Below are 26,001 nucleotides of genomic sequence, written 5' to 3' on the forward strand. Positions count from 1 at the left end.
GTATGAGCTTTTATGTATCTTTTTTTTATAAGGAAAATCTTTCAAAAAAATTTAAAAAAAATTATTTTTTGCTATATAATCTCTCAAGTAATTTCATAAAGTTTGATCTTTAGACCTAATGAAATGGAAAGCGATGTCACTATTCCATTACCTCGACATCATTAATATCAAGTACTTGTATAATAAACATTTTATTATACTACGTATATGAATTCCACGGCTATATTTTTTTTATTATTTACATTAGTAATTTTCCTTGTGAAAAAGGCTTCCTAATGTTTAATTTTTCTTACCTCTTCAAAAAAAAAAAAAAAATTGTATTCCATGGTTCTACTAATTCATTTTCATACATCAGAATTAAAGATCATTTTATTTTTTACATTCTTTATAAAATAAAAAACACATTTAAAAAAAAATTAAGAAAAGGAAAAATAAGAACACATTTTATTTCTTTGGTAAGAAAAAAAAAATGTATTCCATGGTTCTACTAATTCATTTTGATACATCAAAATTAAAGATCATTTTACATTCTTTATAAAATAAAAAACACTTTTTTTTAAAAAAAAAAGGAAAAATAAGAACACATTTTATTTCTTTGGTAAGAAAAAAGGGTCTCATTTGGGGAGAAATAAAGGATTCTCTTAAATGAGTTTCATGAGATTTGATCCTTAGACCTTAAAAAGATATGAGTACATAGCAATTGCCACTACTCTATAACCTTAACCTCAAATTTAAAAATCTTTTTATATCTTAAGTTGGCAGCCTATTTTTATTAAATGCATATTAGTATAATAAGAATATTGTTCATAATTTTTTTTTTTAATTTTAAAACTCGAATCGAGGTACGAAGTAAGAAATTGAAATCTAAAAATGTTTGACCACAGATAAGTCCCATGAACTACTTACATGTTTACTTCCATGGCTTCGAAAATTAATATTGATAAATAAATTATATAGTACTCCATAATTAATAATTGAAGAAATATTAGAAAAAGGTCTACATTGTCTGATCAGCCATCTTCTAAGCGATCACATATTCACATATATACAAATCAAAATTTAAAGGTACAAATTAAAACAATATGCAAGTAGTATATAATATAATTAGTGACATTATTATTGTTGAATATATAATGGGACCACTAGAACATAATATGGTACCTCTGTTAATTGAGATATTAAGATCATGATCTTTATAATGCAACTTCATGCTCAATTCGTATTAAACTGTTTAATTAATTGACAGATCAATCGAAAGATATGTACCAAATTATATATTGCTTAATCGTTATTAATTTTATATTCAACTACTGAACTACACCCTTGACTCATATTATTGGCACTAGTATCATCATACTCGTTTATTACAGTGTAGAAATAAATGCAATGTTTCATTAAACAAAATAAATAAATAGCTTCTATAATTTGTTAGCAAAAATATTACAGTGCTATTTTTTATTTATTTTTATTTTTTTTTATTTTTTTTGAAAGAAGTCCAGTATTAGTTTATTACAAGTACTTTATTATGTATTTCAATTCCTTGTACGAGTAATAATTAGTACGGAGTAGAATAATTTAATTGATTTGTTGGAATTTTATATCACGGAAAAGAAATTATGTACTTGTAGCATAAACCTACAAGTTAAAAATTTGCATCAAAAAATAAACCTACAATAATTATTGGCATAAAATTAAAAAAATGAAATGTCCAAAGCTCCACACAACACAATTTGCAAACCTCTAAAGTCTAAACCTAATAAAGAGTGTTTTTTTTTTTTTTTTTTTGGGTAGGAAAAAATCCTATAAAGAGATTTAAATTAATAAAAATAATAAATTAATTAACTCTAAAGTATTTAAGAATTTGGTCAAGTTATACTCCCTCCGTTTTATGAATAATTGCATCATTGCCTTAGCTTATTTAGCCGTTTTTGAATAAATAATTGCATCAATATATTGGATAGAAATATACCTCTATTGTTCTTTTTATTCATCTTACTAATCCTACGAATATTATTTTCACTTTAATTCACTTGTTTAAAACTTTACACATAAACGTGCACTTATTTTAAAATGAAGACATGACATAATAACTATAATCAAGCTAAGGATGTGAAATGAGGTTGATAAATGAGGTTGATATTCTTGAATTTAAATTAGCTATATCGTGTGTATATATTCACCAAGTTTTTTTTATAGCCGGCCACACCGTGTGGCTAGGGTTATTTAGTCAGGGGTTACGCGGTCGGTTTAAGATTACTCGATTAGTTAGGGGCTACTCAGTTGCTTAGGAGTTAATCAACCATGATGTTGTTATGTGTAAGACCGTCATTCACCCACACAGAAAACGCTTTGGGATATATTTGTATATGGTATTCCTTGCACTCAATGTGTAGTTAAAAAAAAAAAAAAAAATCTTAAAAAGACTATTATTTCATGCTTTAACATTATCTTATTTTATTTGTCGGGTAGGTAAAAGCAACTACCAACGGCCCTTTTTCCCCTCTAAAAAGAAATCTAACAAGGCAGAAAAACCAAAACATATATCAACCTAGTTTAGGTTCATCTTTCATATGTAATACTCCAAATTTTCCATCACAACTCACCATCATCATACATATAAATAATATTAATGGTCCAATAATAAATTTAGTCCATCTTTTATTTCTCTTCAAATAAGACAACTAACAAGTATGATGAATTTATAATGGTCCATTGTCCCGCATTTACGCTGCACACAAACAAACAATCTTATAGCTACAATTTATTCCATATTTTTGCAGTGGTTCCATGTCTCATATCTCTTTCATTGTCTTTAGTTGTAAGTTTTTAATAATTTTTTTTTTTTTGCTATATTCATTGTTAATTTTGAGATTTTCTTTTTACAAATTTGATAAAAACTACAATGGTCACGTTAAAAATTAGATGTTGTTGATTTGTTTTAGACTTTTAGCCTTGTACTTGATATGTGGTTTGAGTTTTTTGGACAGTGAATTTGAATTGGCACAAATTGAGTTGTTTATTGTCCATCAGTGTGATCCCATAATCAACTTGAATTACGGCCTATTCTCATACGATTATTTTCATTTCAATTCAGCTCTAATAAGTTCAATTCAGCTCCTAATTTCCTTCTCTTATAAAATATTCAGTTCAGTTCAGTTCAGTTCAATTAAGCTCAGTTCAGTCAGTTTAGCTGAGTTCAGTCAATGAGAACAGGCCCCTTAGTGTACAATTTTGGGCTTCTGTATTAGGTAAGGATGCATTTATCTCATGAATTTCATTCATTATTTAATATGTATATCAACCATGTTAATAACACATAAATTTTATTACATACCACGCATGCAAGTACATACTATGTATTATTAAATGACATCATAATGGTAGAAATCATAATGGATCACCCCTCATCATAACTTTCTCATATAGCTAAATTACTACCATTACATATTCAAGCATTATAACAAATGATTAATTGGTTGAATCTATGATCTAGTAATATATCGATTGATTATCAAGCAATGTCATTCATTAATTCAATTATTTGACTCTTGAAGAAGTTCTTAGCTAATATATAGTTATCAAGTCAAGTGTTCTTTTTTCGCTCACTTCCCTTCTTCAATGGGCTATAACCAACATGTTTCCCGTAAATTCCTTTGAAGAATCCTACTTTTTTCTTATTTCGATCTTCATAGTCATCATTCAAATCAATTTCAGTGAAAGTTTCTTCGATTGAATTCCAACCCAATATGTCTCTATCATCAATAAGGAAATTTGTAAGCATTTTATGTTGATAGGTATTCTCTTTCGGAGAATTAACTTCTAGCAAGTCTTGTTGTCGATTAAAGGGTTGTCTGTTCACTTCACCATATTTTTTGTAATTTGTAATGTCATCATGCCATAACGTAGGACTTGAAGGAGAACTAGATTCAAATGATGATCGCCATGAGCTTGTTGGGGATGCGGTTGATGAAGGAGATGATGATGAACTTCCAAATCCTTGGATTTCATTTGTAAGCTTTATTGCCTTGGATCGAACTTCTTGAAGTGATGATCCTCCTTGAAGACATTTTAAAATTCTTTCTGTTTTGTTTCTCATGTAATGCCCCCAATTCACCCTACAATGATTACAATATTGAAAACATTAGTGACCTTTTACAATTTTGTACTGTTCTTGTATTTAAAATGTACAATATAATGTGGTTCAATTATATTGTATTATCATCATATCATTATCAATTAGACAATATTCTAAAATTAAAAATATTTATATGACCAAAAAAGATGCATATATCTACATTGACATGCATGAGCTAGATAAATAATAAGAATATGATTTAATATACAAGGTATTATGTAGCCAAGAAAATGATATATAATTAATCAAAACTTTTCAATCCATTCCAATAAGAGAAATCCAAACGGAAAAATGAAAAGTTATATATATATGTATAATGGTTTCTAGCTAGACATTAGTAGTCCAATACTAAAAGTGTTGTAATTAGTACAAAACAAATGTATTATGTATATAATGTACGAGTACGTAAGTTATTTTTTATAACCATCCAATCATTTATTGTAATATTGTTCGATAAAAGGGACAAAATATTTTGTAGCATATGGGCAGGAGGGATGGATGTACATATGAGAAAATTACCCCCTTTTGTCTATGTAACGGAATGTTCCCAACTCCTTAATAACGTCAACATCACTTCTAAATTCTATTGCAAAATCCTCAGGACCATGTGTTATTAAAAATTCCAGCAATATCAATGAGTTGTAAGATTGTCTCCATTTCTTCCAATTAACATCACACAACCTGCACATTTAATTTGTATAAGTTAAAATTGCTTTAATATTTCTTATAAAAAAAAAAAAAATTGCTTTAATATTCTATAAAAATGTTGAGAAAATTTGATATATATATATATATACTTTGTACTAGCTATCCTTTAAGTTGTTAATGAGTTTCAACCAATTTTCAAATTCTTGTATGTCCTAATCAGTTAATCAATGTGTGTATTATTGTATAACCTATGTAATTAAGTGTTTTTATTTTTAAAGCTTTTTTAAAAAAATAATATGAAATTTTTATATCATACTATGTGATAAAATAAGATTTAATTTAAAGTTACTTTTATATGTGTAGATCTAAACATAAAATCTTAACTATTCATTTTATTAAAATGCAATTGATATTTATATTGATAAAGTCATGTCACATGTTATAAAGCTCATGAAAAGGTAAACAAAAAATGTATATGAATAATATAAATGTTCACCATTTTTTACAATTTAGTTACTAGTAATTATTATCATACCTTTTGTGAAGGAGATCAACAATTTTCCAATAGCCATCAAAATCATAGGTTGCCTCGGCTATTTGAGCCATGGTCTTGGTATCAGGACACCATGGATTATCATCTGTAACTGCTTCTACTAACCTTTTTAAATGTAAATTTAAACATGAAAAATTAATTCACCGTCATATATGATTTGTGATTGCATTAACATGGAGTATAAGTTTTCTTGAAGAGAATTGAAAAAGATATACTTAATATTAAGTTAACTAATGTATTCAAGCAAATCACTTCCTCGTATCTAAATAAATGTATCAGTTCGACTGCACGTGTGTCAATGCACAGCTTGAAACTCCAATGGTACTGTTCTACTGTAATTTTCCTTTTGAAAAAACTATGCTCTTTCCATTACATAATAATTGATACACTTTTTTTTTTTTACTATCCATCTAATAACTCTAGCTATAACTTTTTAATACATAAATAACATATTATTAACGTTTTAATCATTTTTATTACTGTCTAATTAAATATATAAGTATGGTCAAACTCATACAATGATATATGCGACAAGTTTGACTAATGTCAATTATTTTAAAATAAATGGGAAAAAAATCTTATATTGTAACTTGAAATTCTCCTAGTAGATTGGAGATCTTGATTGTTAATTGGAGTGTGTAGCCAACTCAGCCGTAGCTGAAACAAGCTACATAATTTTAAAAAGTTAGTTATTAATATTGCGGAGTACTATTATTGTTATTATTATTATTGTCATTTTTTGTAAAATTTAACAAAATTAAAAAATTTATACTTACAATTCAGCTTCAGATATATCAGTTAATGCCAATCTTGCAGCTTTATATTTTTCTTGCAAGAAATTTGATGCTTGCCTCATTAACAATGTTCCCATTATCTAAAATTCTATTTAAATTTGTGAAAGCCTTAAAAATCCCCTCTAGCTATAGTATTATTTATATGTTGTTGGCAATGTTCAACTATTGTTTTTGAAATAATTTAGGTTCAATTGTGTTATATATTACGATGCATGATATATGAGATAAATAAGATGATATGCGATTTGGAAATTAAATAATACATTTACCCCTAACCATTGAATAAAAACTAGCTAGAATTTGTGGGTGTCCATTGTTTTTCTCTTTATCTAAGAAATTTGATGGGTGAAGATTGTTTGTTATTTACAAATTAAAGGACATATGGCATACTAGCCTTTAATAACTCCCATGCTTAAAAAATAAAGCATTATCGTAAATAAGGCTTTTAATCAAGACATATGGTGAAGAGATATGAAGATGATGACCCATGAGAATTTTGTTTCAGACTTGGATTTTTTTTTTTTTTTTTTTTTTTTTTTTTTTTTTTTTTTGTGTGTGTGTGTCACCGATTAAGGTGATATTATGGTCGCCGTATGATCAAGATGTGAGCCTTATGTACTACAAATCTACAATACCATTCAAGCACTCTAGTACTCTAAGGCTCATGCAATGTTGTCCTACCTAAGTCTTACAAGTATTAGTGCAATTTGCAAAGAGTAAAGTATGCTTGTTGATTGACAATGGATGGCATAAAAAAAAAAATTAAAAAAAAAAGAAGAAAATAATAAAAAAAAAAATCATTTTTAGAAATTAAATAAATGATTTTGGTTATTACATGTAATTATGCATTTCCTTTAGAATTAGATTATCTAGTTTTTCAATGCTTTTAATAATGTTTGTTATCAAATGGCTGATCATGAAACTATTAGTGAAATACTTGAAATTGATAATATGCTGAAAATGTTAATTTGCTATTTGGTTTCCTACCTACATATGACATCTAATATAAAATTAGTAAATATTTTCCTTGTATATAAAAATAAGATGCCAGTATATATTATTTTTTCCTTGCTATGCATAATTGTTTAACAAATGTGCATAATTTTTGTTTTTGCACATCCTATATATAAAATGAAATGGCCTTTTGGTTGATAAATTTCATTATCCCCAAATTACCCCTCTTATTTCTTCTTTTAGCTCGTCTTATGTGCGGCCGGTCACACCGTGTGACCACTTAAAATAACTACCATCACTTTTTTTTTTTTTTTTTTTTGAAAAGAAGTCATATCCTATTATTTGGCCTTCATGACTTCATCAACATAAATTTATTGATAACATATACTAACTTATTTTTTTTCTTTATCAACAATATATATATATATATATATATATATATATATATATATATATATATATATATATTTTAGGAAATTTTGCAAAAAACCACCTTTTATAAGTAATTTTTTGCAAGAAACCACTTTATATTTTTTTTTGCAATGACACACCTTAATCAATTTTTTTTTTTTGCAAATCAATACCTTTATGTTGGAAAATGAGGTTTGACCCTATTTTCCGGCGTTGACTACCCCAATCTACCCACGAAACCACCTGTCTCCCCAGCCCCACCCACGAAACCACCTCCCTCCTAAGCCCCACCCACAAAACCACCTTTTCATGGCGTTGACCACCATAAACACACCCCCTTTTCCGGCGTTGACCACCCTAAACACACCCCTTTAACGACGTTGACCACCCTAAACCCTCCTCTATAGCCTTAGCCACCCTTCTCCCCTCCACTGTCAGTTTCGTGGGTGCAAATGGCGTAGTCAACACCGGAAAATAGGGTTTGACTCTATTTTCCGGCATAAAAGTATGGTTTTGCAAAAAAAAATTGATTAAGGTGTGTCTTTGCAAAAAAAATTTATAAAGTGGTTTCTTGTAAAAAAAAATGCTTATAAAAGGTGTTTTTTTTTATATATAAAATTTCTTTTATTTTATTAGAATAAGGAGGATAATATTTTAGGGAAAAATAAAATAAAATTGAACATGATAGATTTTATATTGTTTGTGTCTCATAGCTTGTATAAATGTATAATATAAAATATATGCACATTTGTTCCTTCTTATTTTAATATTCTTCTCACTGGATCCCAACCTTGTAATATATATTTTCAAAATAAAAATAAGATATTGCTTACAATTTTTTTTTTCCTCTTTTGACGGGATATCACTTAATACACATATTCAATACGTAGAAAATTGATAGAAAATGTGAGAGTGAAGATAATTTAAGTGGTTAGAGCTTCGCTCCTTTTTTTTTTTTTGATTTTTTGATTTTTTAATTTTTAAGGCGCTGTTAATAAAGAATTCAACATAATAAAGTTTTACAATATGTACACATGAAAGCACATAGAGATAGGAATTCAATATAATAAAGTTTTACAATTATGTACACCTAAGTGCACATAGTGATAGGAATTCAACATAATAAAGGTTTATTTATTTATTTTTTTTTTTTATATATATTTATTTTTTTAACTCCGTATAAGGTTTTGCAACCAATTATGTATAATTTTTTTTTGGAAAATTTGCAAATTGCAGCCATTTAAATTTTTTTTGCAAATTGCAGCCCAAAAGTTCGTATAAATTGTAAATTGCAGCTCGATTCAATTTTTTCATCGGTTTACATGTTGAAAAATCTTCGGCTAAGGTTTTAGGGGTCATTTTACCCCTTAGGGCACCCATTTTGAGCTCAGAATTAGCAAAAAAATAACATAAGTATCTCGTTTTGCGTAACAAAAATGTATCGATTTGTGGGAAACTATAAATATGAGACACTTACGATATTTTTTTTGCTGATTCCGAGCTCAATTCGGGACCCTAAGGACTAAAATGACCCTTAAAACCTTAGCCGAAGATTTTTCAACATGTAAACCGATGAAAAAATTGAATCGGGCTGCAATTAACAATTTATACGAACTTTTGGGATGCAATTTGCAAAAAAAAATTTAAATAACTGTAATTTGCAAAATACGAACTTTAAATGGCTGCAATTTGCAAATTTTTCTTTTTTTTTACTCAGTATTAAATGTTTTAACAATAGACAAAAGCTAATAAACGCTTTGGGAGTGTTGGATAAGATAATAAAAGTAGAATTATCATATTAAAATGAACAATAATTATATCGTTAGAATTATCATATTAAAATAAAAACTAATTACACCTATCAATGCGTGATATTTAGGTATATGTTTTAAACTACTTATTGTGGAGGCGTTCCTTTTAACAATAATCAACTATTTTTTCATAGATGATCATGATTTATTTACTTGTTAAGTACATTACGAAGTAAAATGAATAGATAAATATTGATTTTAAGGCAGATCCTTATATCCTCTTTCTCTCTCTTGTTTCCCAATGAAGAGCACTCTATTTAGGCGATTTCTTACATTTCTATCTTCCATTGAAGCATTACTTTTGAGGTAACACGTTGTTTCCTTTCTTATTATTCATCGAATTTCAATTTCACAATCTAGGGTTCGTCGTTAATTTAATTCTCACTATACTCAATTTAGGGGTTTTTTTTTTTTTTTTTTTTCTAAATTCGATTATTGAACCATTTTTTATCAATTACTAAACTCGTCGATTTGTTTCTAAAGAAGAAAATTATGAGCTTAAATTGATAATTGAATAAATTTTTTCGTCAATATTAGGATGGAGCTATGAAATTAAATCCTTTCTTTCTAATTTTATGAGTCTAATTTGATAATTGAATCAAAATTGATTGTTAATGGGTTGCAGAAACCCTTTAATTTTAGAATCAAACTATGAAATTGGCACTTATCTCCCTGCTCCTCCTTCCCTGGATTTGACTACTTTGATTTGTTGAAGGAGACGAAGGATTTCATTAATTCTGTTTTGGATTTTGTAGATACGATCATTTGGGTATTTCTCAAAATCCGTCGCTGGTAATGAATGATCAGAAGATTTGAGTACGACGCGGCGATGGTTGAGCTCCTCTTTCTTTTATGTTTCATTGAACTGAGTTTTTGGGGTGTTTGTTTCCATATATATATATATATATATATATATATATATATATATATATAAATAAATGTTTTTATTTTTATTTATTAATTTTGGGACTAAGGCTTGGTTGTTGTTCACTTGTTTAGATTTTGCCGTTATTCCGGTTAAGGTAGCAGTCAATGACTTGAGGCCTTGGCTCGAGAGAGGCTTAAGAGGAAGGTTACCATCAAGGTACAATATTTCAAATTATAATTCCTTTCTGTAATTTCAGTTATTTTTTGTATGAAGTACTATTTTTTTCATGATGAAATCATACACAAATTGTTTTGATCTTCCCGATTTATTGATTTATAAAGTACATGAAATCATATAAAATTGTTTTGAATCTTCCAGATTTATTCTTTTGCTGTAAAGTTGTGTTGCTGTTTGTTTCACTCATTATGAAACTTATGTTTGGAGTGTGATTTAATCATACTTTTCTTGATTCAATGTTGAAATATAGACTACAATCGGAGTTCGTTTGTATTTAATGTTTTGTGTGAATTGTATGCACAACTGTTCTTGTAAATTTGTTTTTGTAAGGAAAAGGTATTAAGTTGATGTCGGAAATATGTTGTGTAATTTCTCTATGATTGGGCAATGGGCATACATTTTGATTGAGTTTTAGTACAGTTTGGAACTAGGGTTTTAAATTTATGACATTACGTGTGCAACTGAAGGTTTATGGAATTTGAGATACTATAATTCTTTGATGTGGTTAAGACTAACGCGAGGCTTATTGGGGGACCTATATAGTGTATAAGAAGGTATAATTGTTATTGAGGGGTAATTAGAAAAGTTAGTTGTGGTTTCATGGCTTCTATCATATGCTAATCTTTTTCTCCCTTAGATTAATATTAGTGCACACAGTTACTGCAAAATTTTGAATTAGATCAGTGTGTATGTGGTGTGCAGGTTTATCAATCATGAATATCTCTTATTGGGTACTAGTTTGAGCAGCCTGCATTTGGAAAGTTTTTTTAGGCTAATTTGCAATAAATGGAATAATGCTGTCCTCCTTTTCTTGTTTGGACTGACATAAGCACTAATATTGGTTGCCGTTCTATTCTAGACAACCAACATTGAACGAGATCAATCCCCGCCAGCCATCATAAAACTCAAATTTTTGTGACATCAAATCCGTGTCTGGACTCGTGGTACTGTAAAATATTTGAGAACCTGAGCTTAAGTTAGTGGAGAATTAGAGAATGTACTAATTTATTGACACTATTAAACCTATTTTTGTTTCATATACTTTAATTTCTATTATTTATAGGCATAGAATTTGTGTATATTTCTTATAAGATTACATGTTTTTTTTTTTTTGAAAACAACTCATAATGACAACATATTATGCAATTGTCTCCTTTTGCAATTTTTGCGTAAATATATAACCATAATTCTTACTAATAATGTGGCATCTAGCTAATCACATTGCAAACTAAGTTTCTAAAAGCTAAATTTGGGGAGTGGGTGCTTCTTTTGCGTTCCAACAACTAATTATTACAGCCGACTTTACAATCCTACGTCTAAGCAATCCTCTTTATGTTTTTAAGAACCTTTTTATGTCCAAGGCTCCAAGCTACACATGCTACTTTAGCTGAAGTATAGTCAACAAATTTTATAGAATGTAACATTACACTCACTTTTTTAGGCTTCTAATCCTATTATAATATTATTATTCCCTCCATCTGGAAGTAATAGCTGCATATACTATTTTAAAATGTGAAGAACTGTTTTGTCACATTTTTTAATGTAGGAATGGGCTTATTATGGGACTACTCTTTGACTTAAGGTTGGCATATTGTTTAAAGGAAAATGACTTTTTTTTTTGGTTTCATTTTCATATTAAATATTTAAAATAAATTGAACAGAACAAAAATAATAAAGATTATCTTAGATTTGTAGTTCAAAGAGGATTTTTTTAGTAAATTATTTTCCTTGAAAGAGAATATTTTAGAAATGATTTAGGCAAAAAAATTAAGGAGAGGTTTCCACATGTCAGCTTTTGTTATTGTTTTAGTAGTAAGTATAGAGTATAAATAATTTCCAAGTTGTTGCTTAAATTAAATTGATCACACTATATAAATGAACCATCATTATGGGTCTTTTTTCAAAAAGTTATGTCATAAACACGGGGTTGATCACAATTTCTTTATTGGCGATAAATTCTCTACAAGCGTATTTGATCGTAATTTTTGAGTAATTAGTTTGTATTCGGGAGTCAAGCTCTTATAGCCTTTACTCTTTGAGCGGAAATTATGACTATGAAAATTTGCTTTAGTCTTTAATGGTTTTATTTGTATTTTTCTTAACAAAATTTGAGGGCTTTGATAGTATTTTACTTGCTTTATGTTCCTGTGCTACCTCCTTAAGTGTGTTTTTCATATTGTCCCTTGCATCTAGCATTTACAAGACAAGCTTTTTTTATGGCCACCATCTCTAAAATGAATGTATAGCATCCATGATGAGAGTTCTGTTACCTAGTTATTGTTTAATTTACCTAGAACACTATTTCAGCAAAAATTGTATCTATAAGTCAGTTAAAGATACTAATAATCTTCAAGCAATATGGCCCATCATTCGTAAGTCTTCTACAAAAGCAAATGTTGACACTTGTTGTCACTATAAATATGTGTGATTTTGATGTGTCAATTTTGGCTGATTTCCTTATTCAGATTAATGTAATCATTTATGTTAGTGACTGATACTGTATCATTTCTTTTTCCTAATACCCTGAAAGTACCATCGTGTTTTTCATTTTAGTTTGAGTAATTAGAATACAATCTTCTACCATTCATAGTTAGTCATGCTCTTGATTTGCAAAGGGAATGATCCTTTCTTTTCTTGTAAACTCCCTAGTGCCTTGATTTGATTGCTTTACTTTTGTAAGATGGACATATCTTTCTTATGCAATGACTAATTTATTTTATGCTTGATACGTTTCTCTAGTCGAACTATTGGGCCGTTTGGGGCTTTTGGGCTGGGTTTGGGCATTCTTCTCTCTTGATTAATGTGTCTGCCACAGTCAAATGCATACATATTTTGTTCTCCATATTCGAATTCTCTGCGTGCACCCTTTTCATTTCTGTAACTTAAGCCTTTTCAGTCACTGTTTTTAATGATGTCATCATGTCAGTCTCTGTAATTTTTTTTATATTGAAGGGTGTTTTATTATTCTAGGTAGCCAAGGTCCTGAAATGGGCACTAGTGCACTACAAATTACTAAACTCAAGTTTAAATCTGCAATGACATGAAATGTTAAATAAGGTACCTCCCTATTTTGTATCGTTTTGTTTAGTACTGCATATGATAAGGATTTCTATGCTGATGCTAGCTCACCTGTAGTGGGTATTAACCTAACTAGTGGTTGTCTTGTGGGCTTGGCCCATCAGATGGCAATATTTGCTAGGCTGACCATTGATTCAGTTTGGCCCCTCCTTATTGCGACTTGCTTGGAAAGAGAAAAATAATGGGATGGAGGGATGTTTTAACTGCTTTAAGGAGAAAATAGATCACAACTAAAGTCGTCAAGTCATTTAATGTTTATATACTGTTACCACTCTAAACTTTTTCAGTGATTGGACGGTCATGCGTAGTTTTCTCTTCTCTGCTTTGCATTTTAGTTTTGTGCCTGTAAAATGGCTTACATTAAATTGAATGTTTAAAATAAGTACAATTTCCAAGAGAATAATTAGATTATTCTTTTAAGTTTTTGATATTGAGAGTTTATTTATTATTGATTACTTATAGCCTTAAGTTTGACAATCTCGTAACGCTTCAAGCAGTTTCTTGTTTCTTTTCTTCTTGAAATTTATGCAAGCACATATGGTTAACATTCTACTCCCTCTATCCCCCTTTATTTGCTCCATTGGGGAATCATTACTTTTTAAATTTTTTGTTGAAATTTATGAGTTCAAAAAGTGGTGGGGGTTAATAGAGTGGTTGTGAGAGTAAAGAAGTCCCTACACCCAAACTTAATATGGGGCAAATTTTAAGGGATGAATTAAAAAAGGAAAAAGGGGCAAACATTAAGGGATATGGTTGGCACACTTTTTTTTTTTAGGAGTGGGAAAAAGGAAGAGGGAGAGAGGTAAAATTATAAAGTTATCCATGTGATGTAAACATAAACTAAAAAATCAAGTGACAAAAGTAAGTGTATATTGGGTATTTGTAGTGAATAGAGATATTTTGTTTCCTACAATGGAAATGTTGCAATATTTGTGAAACTTCCTTAAAAGGCAAGTGGTGCAATAAATAAAAAACGAAGGTATTATATATATATATATAGTTACCCTACTCATGGTCCCCAATACTACGTTCTTTATTATTTCTCCTATCTCATACACTAGTATTTAATTTCCCAACACATCACACCACATATACACCCTATAAAATTCTCAAAGTCCTTATGGTAGTTACTGTATAAACAAGTGAGGGAGAAACGAATTATTTCAGCTCTTAACATTTTGACCATTGTATGAGTTTTAGACCTTGTTTGGTGGTAGTGTTTGAGGTATTGGTTAGTGTTTTGACCAAGTTCAAACACTACTTAAAAGGGGTTCGGTAAGGTACTGGTTCTGGTAGCGGTTAGTGGTAGAGGTATCGTTTGAGTAGATTTTCAACAGCTAGTTTATTGAACATTCATATCCGGATATTCAACAATATGTACTTTTTTTACAACCTCAACCCGCCGCTACTTGATAAAAAAATTGGGCGTTTGACAGTGTACTAGTTTGGGACCTTGGGGTTGCTTTTAGTGGTGGAGGTAGCTTTTAAAGGTAATTTAATTTATACCTTTAGGGAAAAAAATTAATTTTATTTGTAACAGTTATTCAACAGCTAGTTTATTGAACATTCATATCCAGATACGTCCCATAAGGTAATTTAATTTATACCTTTAGGGAAAAAAATTAGTTTATTCAACAGCTAGTTTAGCAACTAAAACTTACCTCCACAACTATACTTTTGCTAAACACGAATTGACTAATGAATAACTGAATTCATGAAAATTTAAAATAGGTAGATAACACTTTCAATTTGCCATGTCCGGAGACTCAATGACTCTTTGAGCTACACATACGGATAACAAAGTACTAGAAATAGAAACGGCTAATGGGCATCTTCTTCTGTCACCGGAATGACAAGAGAGGATGGGATGTGCATGCAGCCACATCTTAAAAAGATATATGAAAATTAGACAACTACTGAAAAAGAAAATGTTACTGTCACGAGTCTCACCACCTTGGATCCATATGCGTCTTCAGAGTCGCAAAGTGAGATCAAATTGGTCTATATCACCAGTTTGGTCGCTATCAAGATCTATTATTATTGGGATGGGATGGTCAAGCTGATCTATCAAGGGCATTAAATTTGCGTTGCTTGTTTCTTGTAGCGCGATATGCTGCTCTGCTTGGACCAGTTGGGTCTGAACAGGTCTCCATTCTTCAGAACCTGGTGTTCCTCTCTGCATCTGAATTCTGTTGCTTCTAGGAATTCTCCTCGCTGGCTGGGCTGGTGATGGAAGTAGTTGACGGAAGGGATTGAAGAGCAGATTCCTTTCTCTTAGTTGCCGAGTTTGCTCTGTTTGACGTTGGTTGTGGATGTTGTTAATTGTTGCTTCTAACATATGACTGTTAGCATGATGTCTGATTCCCTCAATATCAACTGAGGTGAAGCGACATTGTCTGCAAGAAAATCGGGCTATAAATATTTGTCTTGGTTGAATGGGTCGACCATTGCGAGTCATGATCAACGGGGAAAGATGGGGAAGTTAAGAATGTGTAAGTGATTAGAAAGCTTAGTCTACTACCATACTTAGTGATTTGCTCAATGCATGTGAGCTTTATATAATCCCAGAATTTTTTATTTTTTTTATTTTTTTAAAAATGTGTATGAGATAATTGTGCATTTATTATGTCATTTCTTACTCGCTCTATATCTGACCAAATAAAGGAAAAAAATCCACGGTTGAAAACTTGATTTCAGCATTAATTGTCAACTTGTATAGGTCATCTGTGCACCCATTGTCGGGAGGCCTTTAAGGGTGTTTTCTACGTGTTGCAAGAAAGAGGTGCAGGTGGCTATTGAAAAAATTTCTGTTTCATGTGATGTTTTGTGTGTATCCCACATCAACTTAAATGCAGAGAGCAGTGTGGATGGCCGTTGCACTAGGAGCCATGATGAACAACCTAGTCAGATGAAACAGATGAAATAGTGCGTTGACCTAGTGGATTAGTTTTTCTTGGCAGTTTTAAAGACGTATCTTGGCAACAGGTAATTAAAGATGATATGGCATTATATTACTTTACAACAGATTGCATTGAAAGATTTTACCTGTTACATATATTGAGGTCATACCTTGAAGAGAAGTACATAATTTTTTATATTGACTGTTGACCAATGCTTCGGTGGATTCTATATTTTGTTGCTATATATATACTTCCTCCGTTACCTAAATATTGCACCATTTACCTTCTAAGGAAAGTTCACAAGTATGGTACCACTTCTATATTAGGCTCTGAATACCCAATGTACCCCTTTCCTCTTAATCCTTGTTACCAGTTTATGCTTGCAATCACATGGGCAACTTTGTATTTTTTCTTCTCTCTTTTTCCTTTCCCACTACCTAAACTATTGTGCACTTCCCAAATTTGGGGAATGGAGGAAGTGCAATATTAATGGAACGAAGGAAGCAAATACATTATGTCAATTGATGAAAGTTTTTTACACTTGCTTTATTTTATTTTTGCCTACCCCATTTACATTACCCAACAATATATTTTTTTCTTTCTTACACCCACCTGCATTATTGCATTCTCTCCAGTTGCCTTAATTTGTGTGCCAACCGTTTTCGTAAAACAATTAGAAACAAAAGAATTACACCTTTTGATTTTTGTTCGAGTACTTATGGTAGATGCATAATTTAATAAAAAATAAAAAAAGTTGAGTGGTGTGATTTGGTCCCCTTTATGAATAATCTTATTCTTAACCTCTCTTTGCATAGTAATGCACAAACACCATTTCGCTCTCTCTCTTTCAACCCTTTTTTTTTTTGTGTGTTTTGTTTTGTATGATACTACCTCCGGTTCTTATTACTCGCAACAAAGGAATATTTTATATCTCATAAATAATACTCCTTTGTTGCGAGTAAAAAGAATCGGAGGTAGTATAATTATTCTAACTTTTACACTGTCTACATAAATAAAAATAAATCCACTCCCCTACAATTTATTCCTAAACATCATTATACGTGCCCAAATTTTAGTGAACATTTATTAAGGGTGGCATTGTAGAATTTCATTTCTTCCGTCCAAAAATATATTTGCTCATTAATTTTGACATTCATGCTAAAGGGTTTAGTAGGGTGGGGTAGACTTTGTTATAGATAGTGAGGATATAAGAATAAAATAATTGATTAGTATGGTTTTATGAGGGAATAATGGGAAAAACAATGAGAAAAGAGAAAAATAAAAATGAATGGGAACAATGGAAAAAATCAACGCTAAAAGAAAGTATTTTCCTATACTATTTTTGTTTTTTTTTTTCCCCTTAGAAAGAAATACTTTTTTTAGAATATATTCAAATTTCCTCGATATAGTCTTCCTCATCAATATCAATTGGTATACGATTAGTTTTGTAGCTAGATTTTCACTATAAAAGCTTTGAACATCAATTCTAAAATTTGATTTTTTTTTTTGTTAAGTTTGCCAGATTTGGTATCTCTAAAACTCATTCGAAATTTGAACGAAATTAGGATTTCAATATAGAAAATTGGTTATCAATGTTTTTCATTTGAGAAGACGACTTTTTATTTTTATTTTTTAATTTTTTTTATGAGGGTACAAAATCCTATTAGCTTTTATAATTTAACCAACCTAAATCATTCTTTCGGATGGTGTAGAAGAACAAATACTTAAAAAAAAAAAATCAATAAATTATGAAGCTATGGCCACTTGTTTGGTTACAAGTACCTATGAAATTGTCACAATGGTTTTGGCAAATTGGCTAGGGATATATTTTCTTTTATTGTTCCTTAATCGCAAAGTGCTTTTGAGAAGGGATGACAATTCTTAGATATGGTTCTTGTGGGTAATGGAAGTAGGGTACAAGGGTTTGGTTTTAAAGCTAGATTTTAAGGCATACAATATGGAAAGTTGGTGTTTCTTAGATTTCATGTTGGAGATGATAGGTTTATTGGTGGAGAACCCTTAATTAAGGGGTGCTTGTTAATAGTGAATGAGTCTCTTATAGAGTGGTTTACTTCATCGACATTGAGATCACTTATCTCCTTTCCTCTATATCTTCATTGTCGATGTGTTTTGTAGGATGCTTGAGTGGGGTGTGTTGGAGGGTTTAATCAAGGGTTTCAGAGAGAGGAAGTGCAGGCTTGCCACTTACGTATTATGTAGATGATGCCATTTGTTTTTTTTTGCTGAAAAAGTGTAAGAAGGTGCTTAGTATCTTGCATATCTTTGGATTGATTTCATGGTTGAAGATTAACCTTTCTAATTGTAGCCTAGCCGGTGTCCGAAAGTACGTAGGGAACATATTTGGTTGGGTTTGAGATTCTTTGTTCAATTATTTGGGTTCGCCTCTTGGAAGCCATCCACGCTTGGAGTCTTGGAGAGTCCTCAATAACCTTTTATCTCTCAAATTTCTACTACATAAGGCTCTGTTTTCTTCGCCTTATTGTTTTGCTAAATACTCCATCGGTCTCATAATACAATGCCTCTTTTCCTTTTTGGGTAAGTCAAAATACAATGCTTCTTTCGATTTAAAGGTTATTGATATTATTACTCATTTATGAGCTGTCATCTTTTTTCGTTTTCTTTTTTGTACTATCAATTTCCAACACTTTCTTACTCTATCTTTTCAATTATTCCCAACTTCTTTTTCTCTCTCTATCTCTCTCTAACCCCACATGCATATATGAACTTTTAATCATTAGTTTTAAGAAATTTACAACTTTCTTTATTCCCGCGTAAAAACCCAAAGAGGCATTGTATTATGAGACGGAGGGAGTAGAATTTATTTTAATAGAACTTAAATTATTTTTAACAAACTTAGATTATTATTATTGGTTAAATTTATTTATTAAATTATTTTTACTGATATTCTATTATATATGTTCTTTATTTTTAATGAACTGAATTATTTTTATTGAATAATATTTAAAAAGGTGAGGAAAATAGGGACATATTGGTATTGTTCATATATAAAAAATTTGTCATCAATAAATATATTGGTACTCACTCCTTTTTTTTAAGTGCCTTTTTTGGACTTGGCGCATATGCTGGTCCAAAACTGTGACCGATAATATATCTAATCACCAATAAGTATAAATTTTAACAATGGAATGTTAATAATTTATTCAGACAATTCCAACTGTATTTTTTTCTTATGTATAATTTATTTGTTCAAAGTAGGTCAAGTGAATAGTGCAAATCGTCCTACTGGGGCACTTTAAAAAAAGATGGAGTGAGCATGACTTTGAAAACTTAAAGTGGGATTTTGAAACAAGTTGAGATTGATAGTTTCTTAGCTTTGCAAGTCAAGTAGTTGCCTTGTGATCTTTGTCAATGGTTTGTACAATTTATTTTTATTTTTAAAAATTGTTTCTTGTCTTGTTTACATCTTTAAAGTGATAACTAGAATTTGAGATTTTTTTAATAGGTTCCAAATAAAAAGTTGAAGCCAAAGCAAAATAATCTACTTCATGAGTTATTTAGACTTGGATGTTGTTTATGTCACTGTAATTGACATTGTGAATAAAATGAGGAATAGAAGAGTAGATTATAAGAGATATATCCATATTCTTGTAGTTTTAGTCTATGATTATAAAATACCAAACTACAAATTATTGAAAAATCTTGGATGTGGTTAATAATAGTAACATGAACTGGTGCATGGAGGCTGGAGAAGATATAGTAGATATTGGACTGCACCAATCAATGGCACAAAATTAGTGTAATTCTTTGTACAGAAGGCCCTTTTTAGTGTTTCTGGCTTGCTGATTTATATTAATTCGTTATTTTATGTTATCAAAAAAACTGTTGATGAATAGGTTTTATTTGGACTATATGACTTCTTTGAGTCTCACAGTTGAAACTTGCGAGAAAATATTAAGAGCAAGATATATGCAAGACACAAATTGAAAGAGAATGCCAGGGCTTCAGCCAAGGAAAAATAGCAAGATATATGCAAGACAATAAGATTCAAATTGAAGTAGGAAACCAAGGGTTTCAGCCAAGAATAAAGAGCAAGATTTATGCATTACCTGCTCTCACAACTCCTTGTCAAAACTTTTGGCTTTCAGACTATGAATCTCTTATGAATCTGACTGTCCTTTCTTATTGTAGTTTTACCTTCATAATTAGTATTTCTATAAGATGACCTTGAGTTTATTATATATATGGCTGTGCAAGCTCTTGGAGTTCAGTATTATTAAGTAGGCTTTATGCGGCATTTTGTTTTTGATACACAATGATAAGTAACGAAAAGTTGGTTTGTTTTGCCTTCAACTAACACGTTTCTCATAATTTTGTGACAGTACAGGTCTGTGGAATTCTTTTTTTTTTTTTTTTTTCCCATCCTCTTTCTATGTTATTGAAGAATAAAGATGTGCCTGAAAAAGGCTACCCAAAGTGAGAATAAACTCAGGTAATGTGCATCCCTTACTTTTGAATGTCTGAATATTGTAACTTGTAAGGGTTCATTTGATTGACATGAAAAACATGGGAAGTGAGACTTCTTAGGAATTACTCCCTCCATCCCTTATTTTTTGCCCCATTGCAAATATATGAGTCAAACCTATAAAACTTTGACCACGAATCCTCATTAATGTATAAGTGATAATATATTCATGTAGGATCTTGTTAGAATCGTTTCATCGTAAATTTTATTAATATCAAATATTTATAATTTTTATGCATGTAAAATTGAAGATATAAGTGTTTAAACATGAGTGTTGGAGACCGTGTAAAGTCAAATGGGGCAAAAGAATAAGTAACAGAGGGGGTACAAGTAGGTGTGTTGTTTGGCTAACAAAAGTTTGGTGAAGTGGGGGAAGTGAATGTGTGTAACTTTCTAGAAAATTACATTTCCCACAAAATGTAGGAATTTGCCTACTTAATTCCCCCCAAGGTAAGTAGAAATTCCCCTAATAAGTTGCTTCCCTCATTGTTAACCAAACAATTTTGGGAAATTCCCATGAATTTGAATATGAAAATTATTTTCCATTAATTTGAAATTAATGGGAACTTCTACTTTCTATGTGAAGATTGTGAACCAAATTACCACTAAGTTTTCCAAGCCCCATTACTGCCTATTCAGTTGTTGATTTTATTATAAACCTTCTAACATTTTCATTTTTTCCAATGCACAACTTTGACTAATAAATTTTTTTAACTATATATTACACTATATGTATGGGGATTAACTCAATGGCAGCTTAGGTTGTGATATTCATATGCTTTCTTTGTTTCTTATAATTTTCAGTACCTCCATTCTCACACTTGCCAATGAATAATTTCAGTCATTAAGTAGTTTAGGTGAAAAACAAAAACTACATCAGCTTATTCACATTTATGCTTTTTTCGTTATTAGGTATAAAAAAATGAAAGGATAATAACAATCTCTAGTCTCATACTCCTTGGAAGGAGATTTAGTTTTTTTTTTTAGTTATTAATTCTTGTACATTCTTTTTCATGGATTTGACTTTTCTAATGCGCAATGGAAGTTGCTTCTGCCTAGGGACTTATTGGCAATGCTTTAATTTGTTCCTTATTAGTTGTTTGATGTTCATGTGTGTCATCTTAATCATTTATTCATTATCATCAACAAAATAATACAAGTCTACTAAGCCTTAATCCATAAAAAAAAAAACCAAAAAAAAAAAAAAAAACTCCCAATGATTTGGGGTTGGCTAACATGAATCATGTGCTAAGGTGTTGTCCACAAAATAGGAAACATTATAAGCAAGGTGTTTAAATGAAAGTGGATGAAAAACGAGAAAAACAAAGCCTAAAAGAGGATATAAAAATAAAATTGAAGAAAGTTTTATAGAAGGGTGTAAGGAGAGATAATAAGAGAGGAAAACCCACTGAGTGAAAAACACAAAAAAGCTCTTGAAAACCTTAACAAAGGAAAACATATTAAGTTTTGGTAATAAAAAAGTACAATCCACTTTGCGTTCCATTGCCATAATGTCCTTGTTGTAAGTTTTTTTCTTCTCTTTTTTTTCCCACTACCCCTTACGAACCGAACCTATCACTTTGCCACTCTTAGTTTCCTTACCTAGCACATTGCCACTCTTTGTTTCCTTACGAACCTCACTTGATCCTGTCGAACATGGCCAAATCACCTTAGGTGATTCTTGCTTGTCTTCTTTTTAATAGCTGTAAACCCCCACTTTTATATTATTTTATTTATTTATTTGAAAACATCTCATTCGCAAATCGGTCCTTTCTTGTATTGGCTCATATCCAACCTTATACATCTCTGCCACACCCCGTATTAACGTGATAATGCTTTACAACCTAGGTAGAATTTCTCCTTCAATTTATGGGGCATGCCTGAATCACATAAGCACTCTTCCACTTCAACCAACCTACTTTGATTCTATAAACAACATCTCCATCCAATTCCCCGTCCTATTGAATTATAAGTCTTAAATATCATAAGAACTGTTTGTCCCTGGTGCCTTCCTGTTTCTAATTCTGCCTAACTTACATTCAAAAATTTGAAGGCATACTTGTATGCAATCTGTCTCCACAATTCCAACTTACTTTTCCACGTTTTCATTCCTCTCATTAAACAACAAAATATCATCAGCAAGCGCATGCACTATGTTATATCATCTTAAATTGAACTCGTCAATTTGTCTATGACTAATTGACTATGGAAAAAAAAAGGCTAAGTGTAGAACCTTGATGTACTCCAATTGTAGTAGGGAACTCTTCTTTTTCATGATATGATTTTCTTTGTTAAGCCCACCAAATTATCTCCCTTTATACCTTATCTTAGGCCTTTTTCAAAATCATTGGAAAATCATATGCAAATCATTCTTATCCCAATAGCTCTCCATTTGCTGCTCATAAGGTGAATTGCCTCAGGCTTAAAGCCAAATTGGTTCTCCAAGATCTTCACTCTCCTCCTTAACCTTTCTTTGATCACTCACCCACAAAGTTTCAAATTATGACTTGTTGGTTTGATCCTTCGATGTTGCTTTTGTTAGTAGTATCTTATTATTACCCCAAATCTTGTTGAAGAATTTTGTCAACTATTCAAAATTTCTCTCTCTCCCTCCCTCTCTCAAACACCTTTAACCCTAAACATCATCACGCTCAACTACTTTCTCCATTCCCATCTTTTCAATTGACTTCTTTTTGTTATTCTCCGCCTGATGAATGATATCGTGAGGAATACTTATATCTTCAGTATGTTGGATCCAATCTCCATTGAACAATCTAATAAAATTAGGATCTTCATGGCTCACTCTATCCTTTATCTCTACCTGAACCAGAACTACTTGGTGGTATCTCGTCTTTCTATCTCATATGCATGGAAGACTATTAATGCATTTTACCCATTCTTTCATATACACTGAACCAGAACTACTTGGTGATATCTCTTGTCTTTCTATCTCATATGCACGGAAGACTATTAATGCATTTTACCCTTTCTTTCGTATCGAAGCTCGGGTAAAGGTCTTGATTCACCTTCACTTTTGCATCTTGTACAACCTCCTTTTGCTTTTCTTCTAGTCTCTTTTTATACTTCTCAAAATTCTTATCACTCTTACATCTTGTTTGCTCTTTATCACTTGATACTTTTTCATTCCACCAAGCTGATAGCTTGCTCGGTGGCATGCTTCTTTTGCCGCAATGCTGTGCTCCCTTTTGTCCCTGAAGCTATATTTAAATCTGTGATATAAAGACCAATTCTTGCATTTACCATCTTTTGCACAAATTTTTGTTGGTTCTCATTTTAATTTAGGCTCCAATTGTGGTCTTTGTTTCCATTTATATATATATCCTACCACAAAAATCAAGCACCAGTTTCACCTTACAATTAATGTAATTATTTTCCCCAAGCATTTTTACTAAAAAGAAGTCTGTTTTACCAAGTCATTAGCTAAGAGTTTTTGTTTTTTTTTACTTAAATCTAGTGTTCATTATACCCAAGTCGTATGCCAATGTGAAATCCAAAGTATCATTTTCAATTTCATTTTTATCTCCGTAACCAAAATCTCCATTGATGCTTTCACAACCATCTCATTTAGAACCACATGTAAGTTGAGATCACCTTACAGTCATACTGTTCAAAGGGACTAACTTTAAAATCATGTTATACCAATGCAAATTTTAAGCTACCCCAAATTGGCTCACAGTTACCCTATAATGCTATAATAGTTAGATGTACACTTAATAAAGGTAGTATTTGTTCAACGATACCCTAGTGTTACTTTTTTCCTACATAAGATCTCTGTCTTAATGTTAGCGTAATTATGAATTTAAATTAAGGCTATTCCTTTTTGTGAAAGACCTTCTGTAAGGGATTTTTGATTTGTGTTTCCGCAAAATGCAGTTACATAACATGTGTTTACATCCGTTAGACTGCTCTTTTAATGAATTAGCAGTTACCATATCTTATTAAAATGTTTAAACATATTGAATTTACATATAAGATAAGTCACATGCTTAGTTGCATATCTTATTTTGGGACTGGGGGTAATGGCTTTCATAGGGTGGCACACTAGGGGTGGTAGGAGGAATTTTCATTGCCACAATATGCAGAAAAAGAGGGAAGAACTTTATGGAGCCTACTTAATAGAGTGAGAAAAACTTTATTGAATGAAGTAAAGAATACATTTCAAAACTCTTAAATTACAACGGGGGCTCAAGTAAGGCGGAAGAGAATGATTTCCAAAATGAGGTGGCAAATTTGAGAATTTTTCAAAGTTGTTTTCATTCCAGATGATGTGACAAAAAAAATAAATCATATAAAAAAGTCATTGAAATATATTATTATTATCTGTATGTTGTGGCTTCGCCAAAGATAATTGAGAAGTAACAGTTTGAGACTTATAAGAGGGTCTATCTTTGAGCCTTGAGTAAAACGAAAATAGATGTTAGGTCTATTGGAAATTGATAAAAAATAAATAAAAATAAATAACTTTTCAATCTACAATGTGCTATCCACAAAGCGTGTCTTAGCTCCCTTGAGATGATTTTTGCAGCTTAGCGATTGTTAATGCCATCACAATTCTTATATAATGACTTGTGCTAGATTGGGAATCTAGGAGTCTACTTTTAAAATAAGAAGTGTTCTAAAATTGATTGCTTTACTTGCTTTGTCTTTTATTATTCTCGCCTTTAATAGAATATGTATGCTCTTAACTCAATTAGCAAGGACTTGTATGAAAAAGAAAAATGCAATAGATTCCATTACACTGTGTCGTTACAGGCTTACATTAGGAAGAAAGAATAACCCTCTAGAAAGGCATGTAGACTACATGAAAATCTATTGATTCCTGATTCCTGAACCTGTGTACTACTAAAAAATAAATTTTAAAAGCGAAGGATGTAAAAGAGAGAAGGCAAGAAAATAAAAAGATTCTTTGATAACACAGAACATATCCCTTGACTTAGAGCTTCAATGTCAGATCCAATTTTAGGTGCTCAAATGTTTCATCTTCTCCATCCAGATCAATCATCGCTGGTATCGGCTTCTCCAATTGTTTGAGGTACCAAACAGTTCTGCTGTCTGCTAACTGATCATGTCCTTTCTGCCCTCGAATA

The 26,001-nt window shown here is 30.9% G+C and overlaps 1 protein-coding gene and 1 long non-coding RNA gene across 2 annotated transcripts; one reads left to right on the plus strand and one right to left on the minus strand.

Moving 5' to 3' along the window:
- Window positions 1-3,583: 3,583 nt before the first annotated feature.
- Window positions 3,584-6,207, minus strand: LOC110689529 (epsin-3-like). The gene is made up of 4 exons (XM_021866310.1): window positions 6,113-6,207; window positions 5,319-5,441; window positions 4,655-4,816; window positions 3,584-4,115 (listed from the first exon to the last, which is right to left on the minus strand). Exons 1-4 carry the CDS (start codon window positions 6,205-6,207, stop codon window positions 3,584-3,586), a joined length of 912 nt encoding a protein of 303 aa, XP_021722002.1.
- Window positions 6,208-9,224: 3,017 nt separating this feature from the next.
- LOC110689412 lies at window positions 9,225-12,121 on the plus strand. Its single transcript, XR_002504907.1, has 4 exons — window positions 9,225-9,612; window positions 10,062-10,138; window positions 10,306-10,390; window positions 11,114-12,121. It is a non-coding gene; the product is annotated as an uncharacterized LOC110689412 (long non-coding RNA).
- Window positions 12,122-26,001: the final 13,880 nt, after the last annotated feature.

This window comes from Chenopodium quinoa, unplaced genomic scaffold (assembly GCF_001683475.1).
Source record: "Chenopodium quinoa cultivar QQ74 unplaced genomic scaffold, ASM168347v1, whole genome shotgun sequence".
NCBI lineage: Eukaryota > Viridiplantae > Streptophyta > Magnoliopsida > Caryophyllales > Amaranthaceae > Chenopodium > Chenopodium quinoa.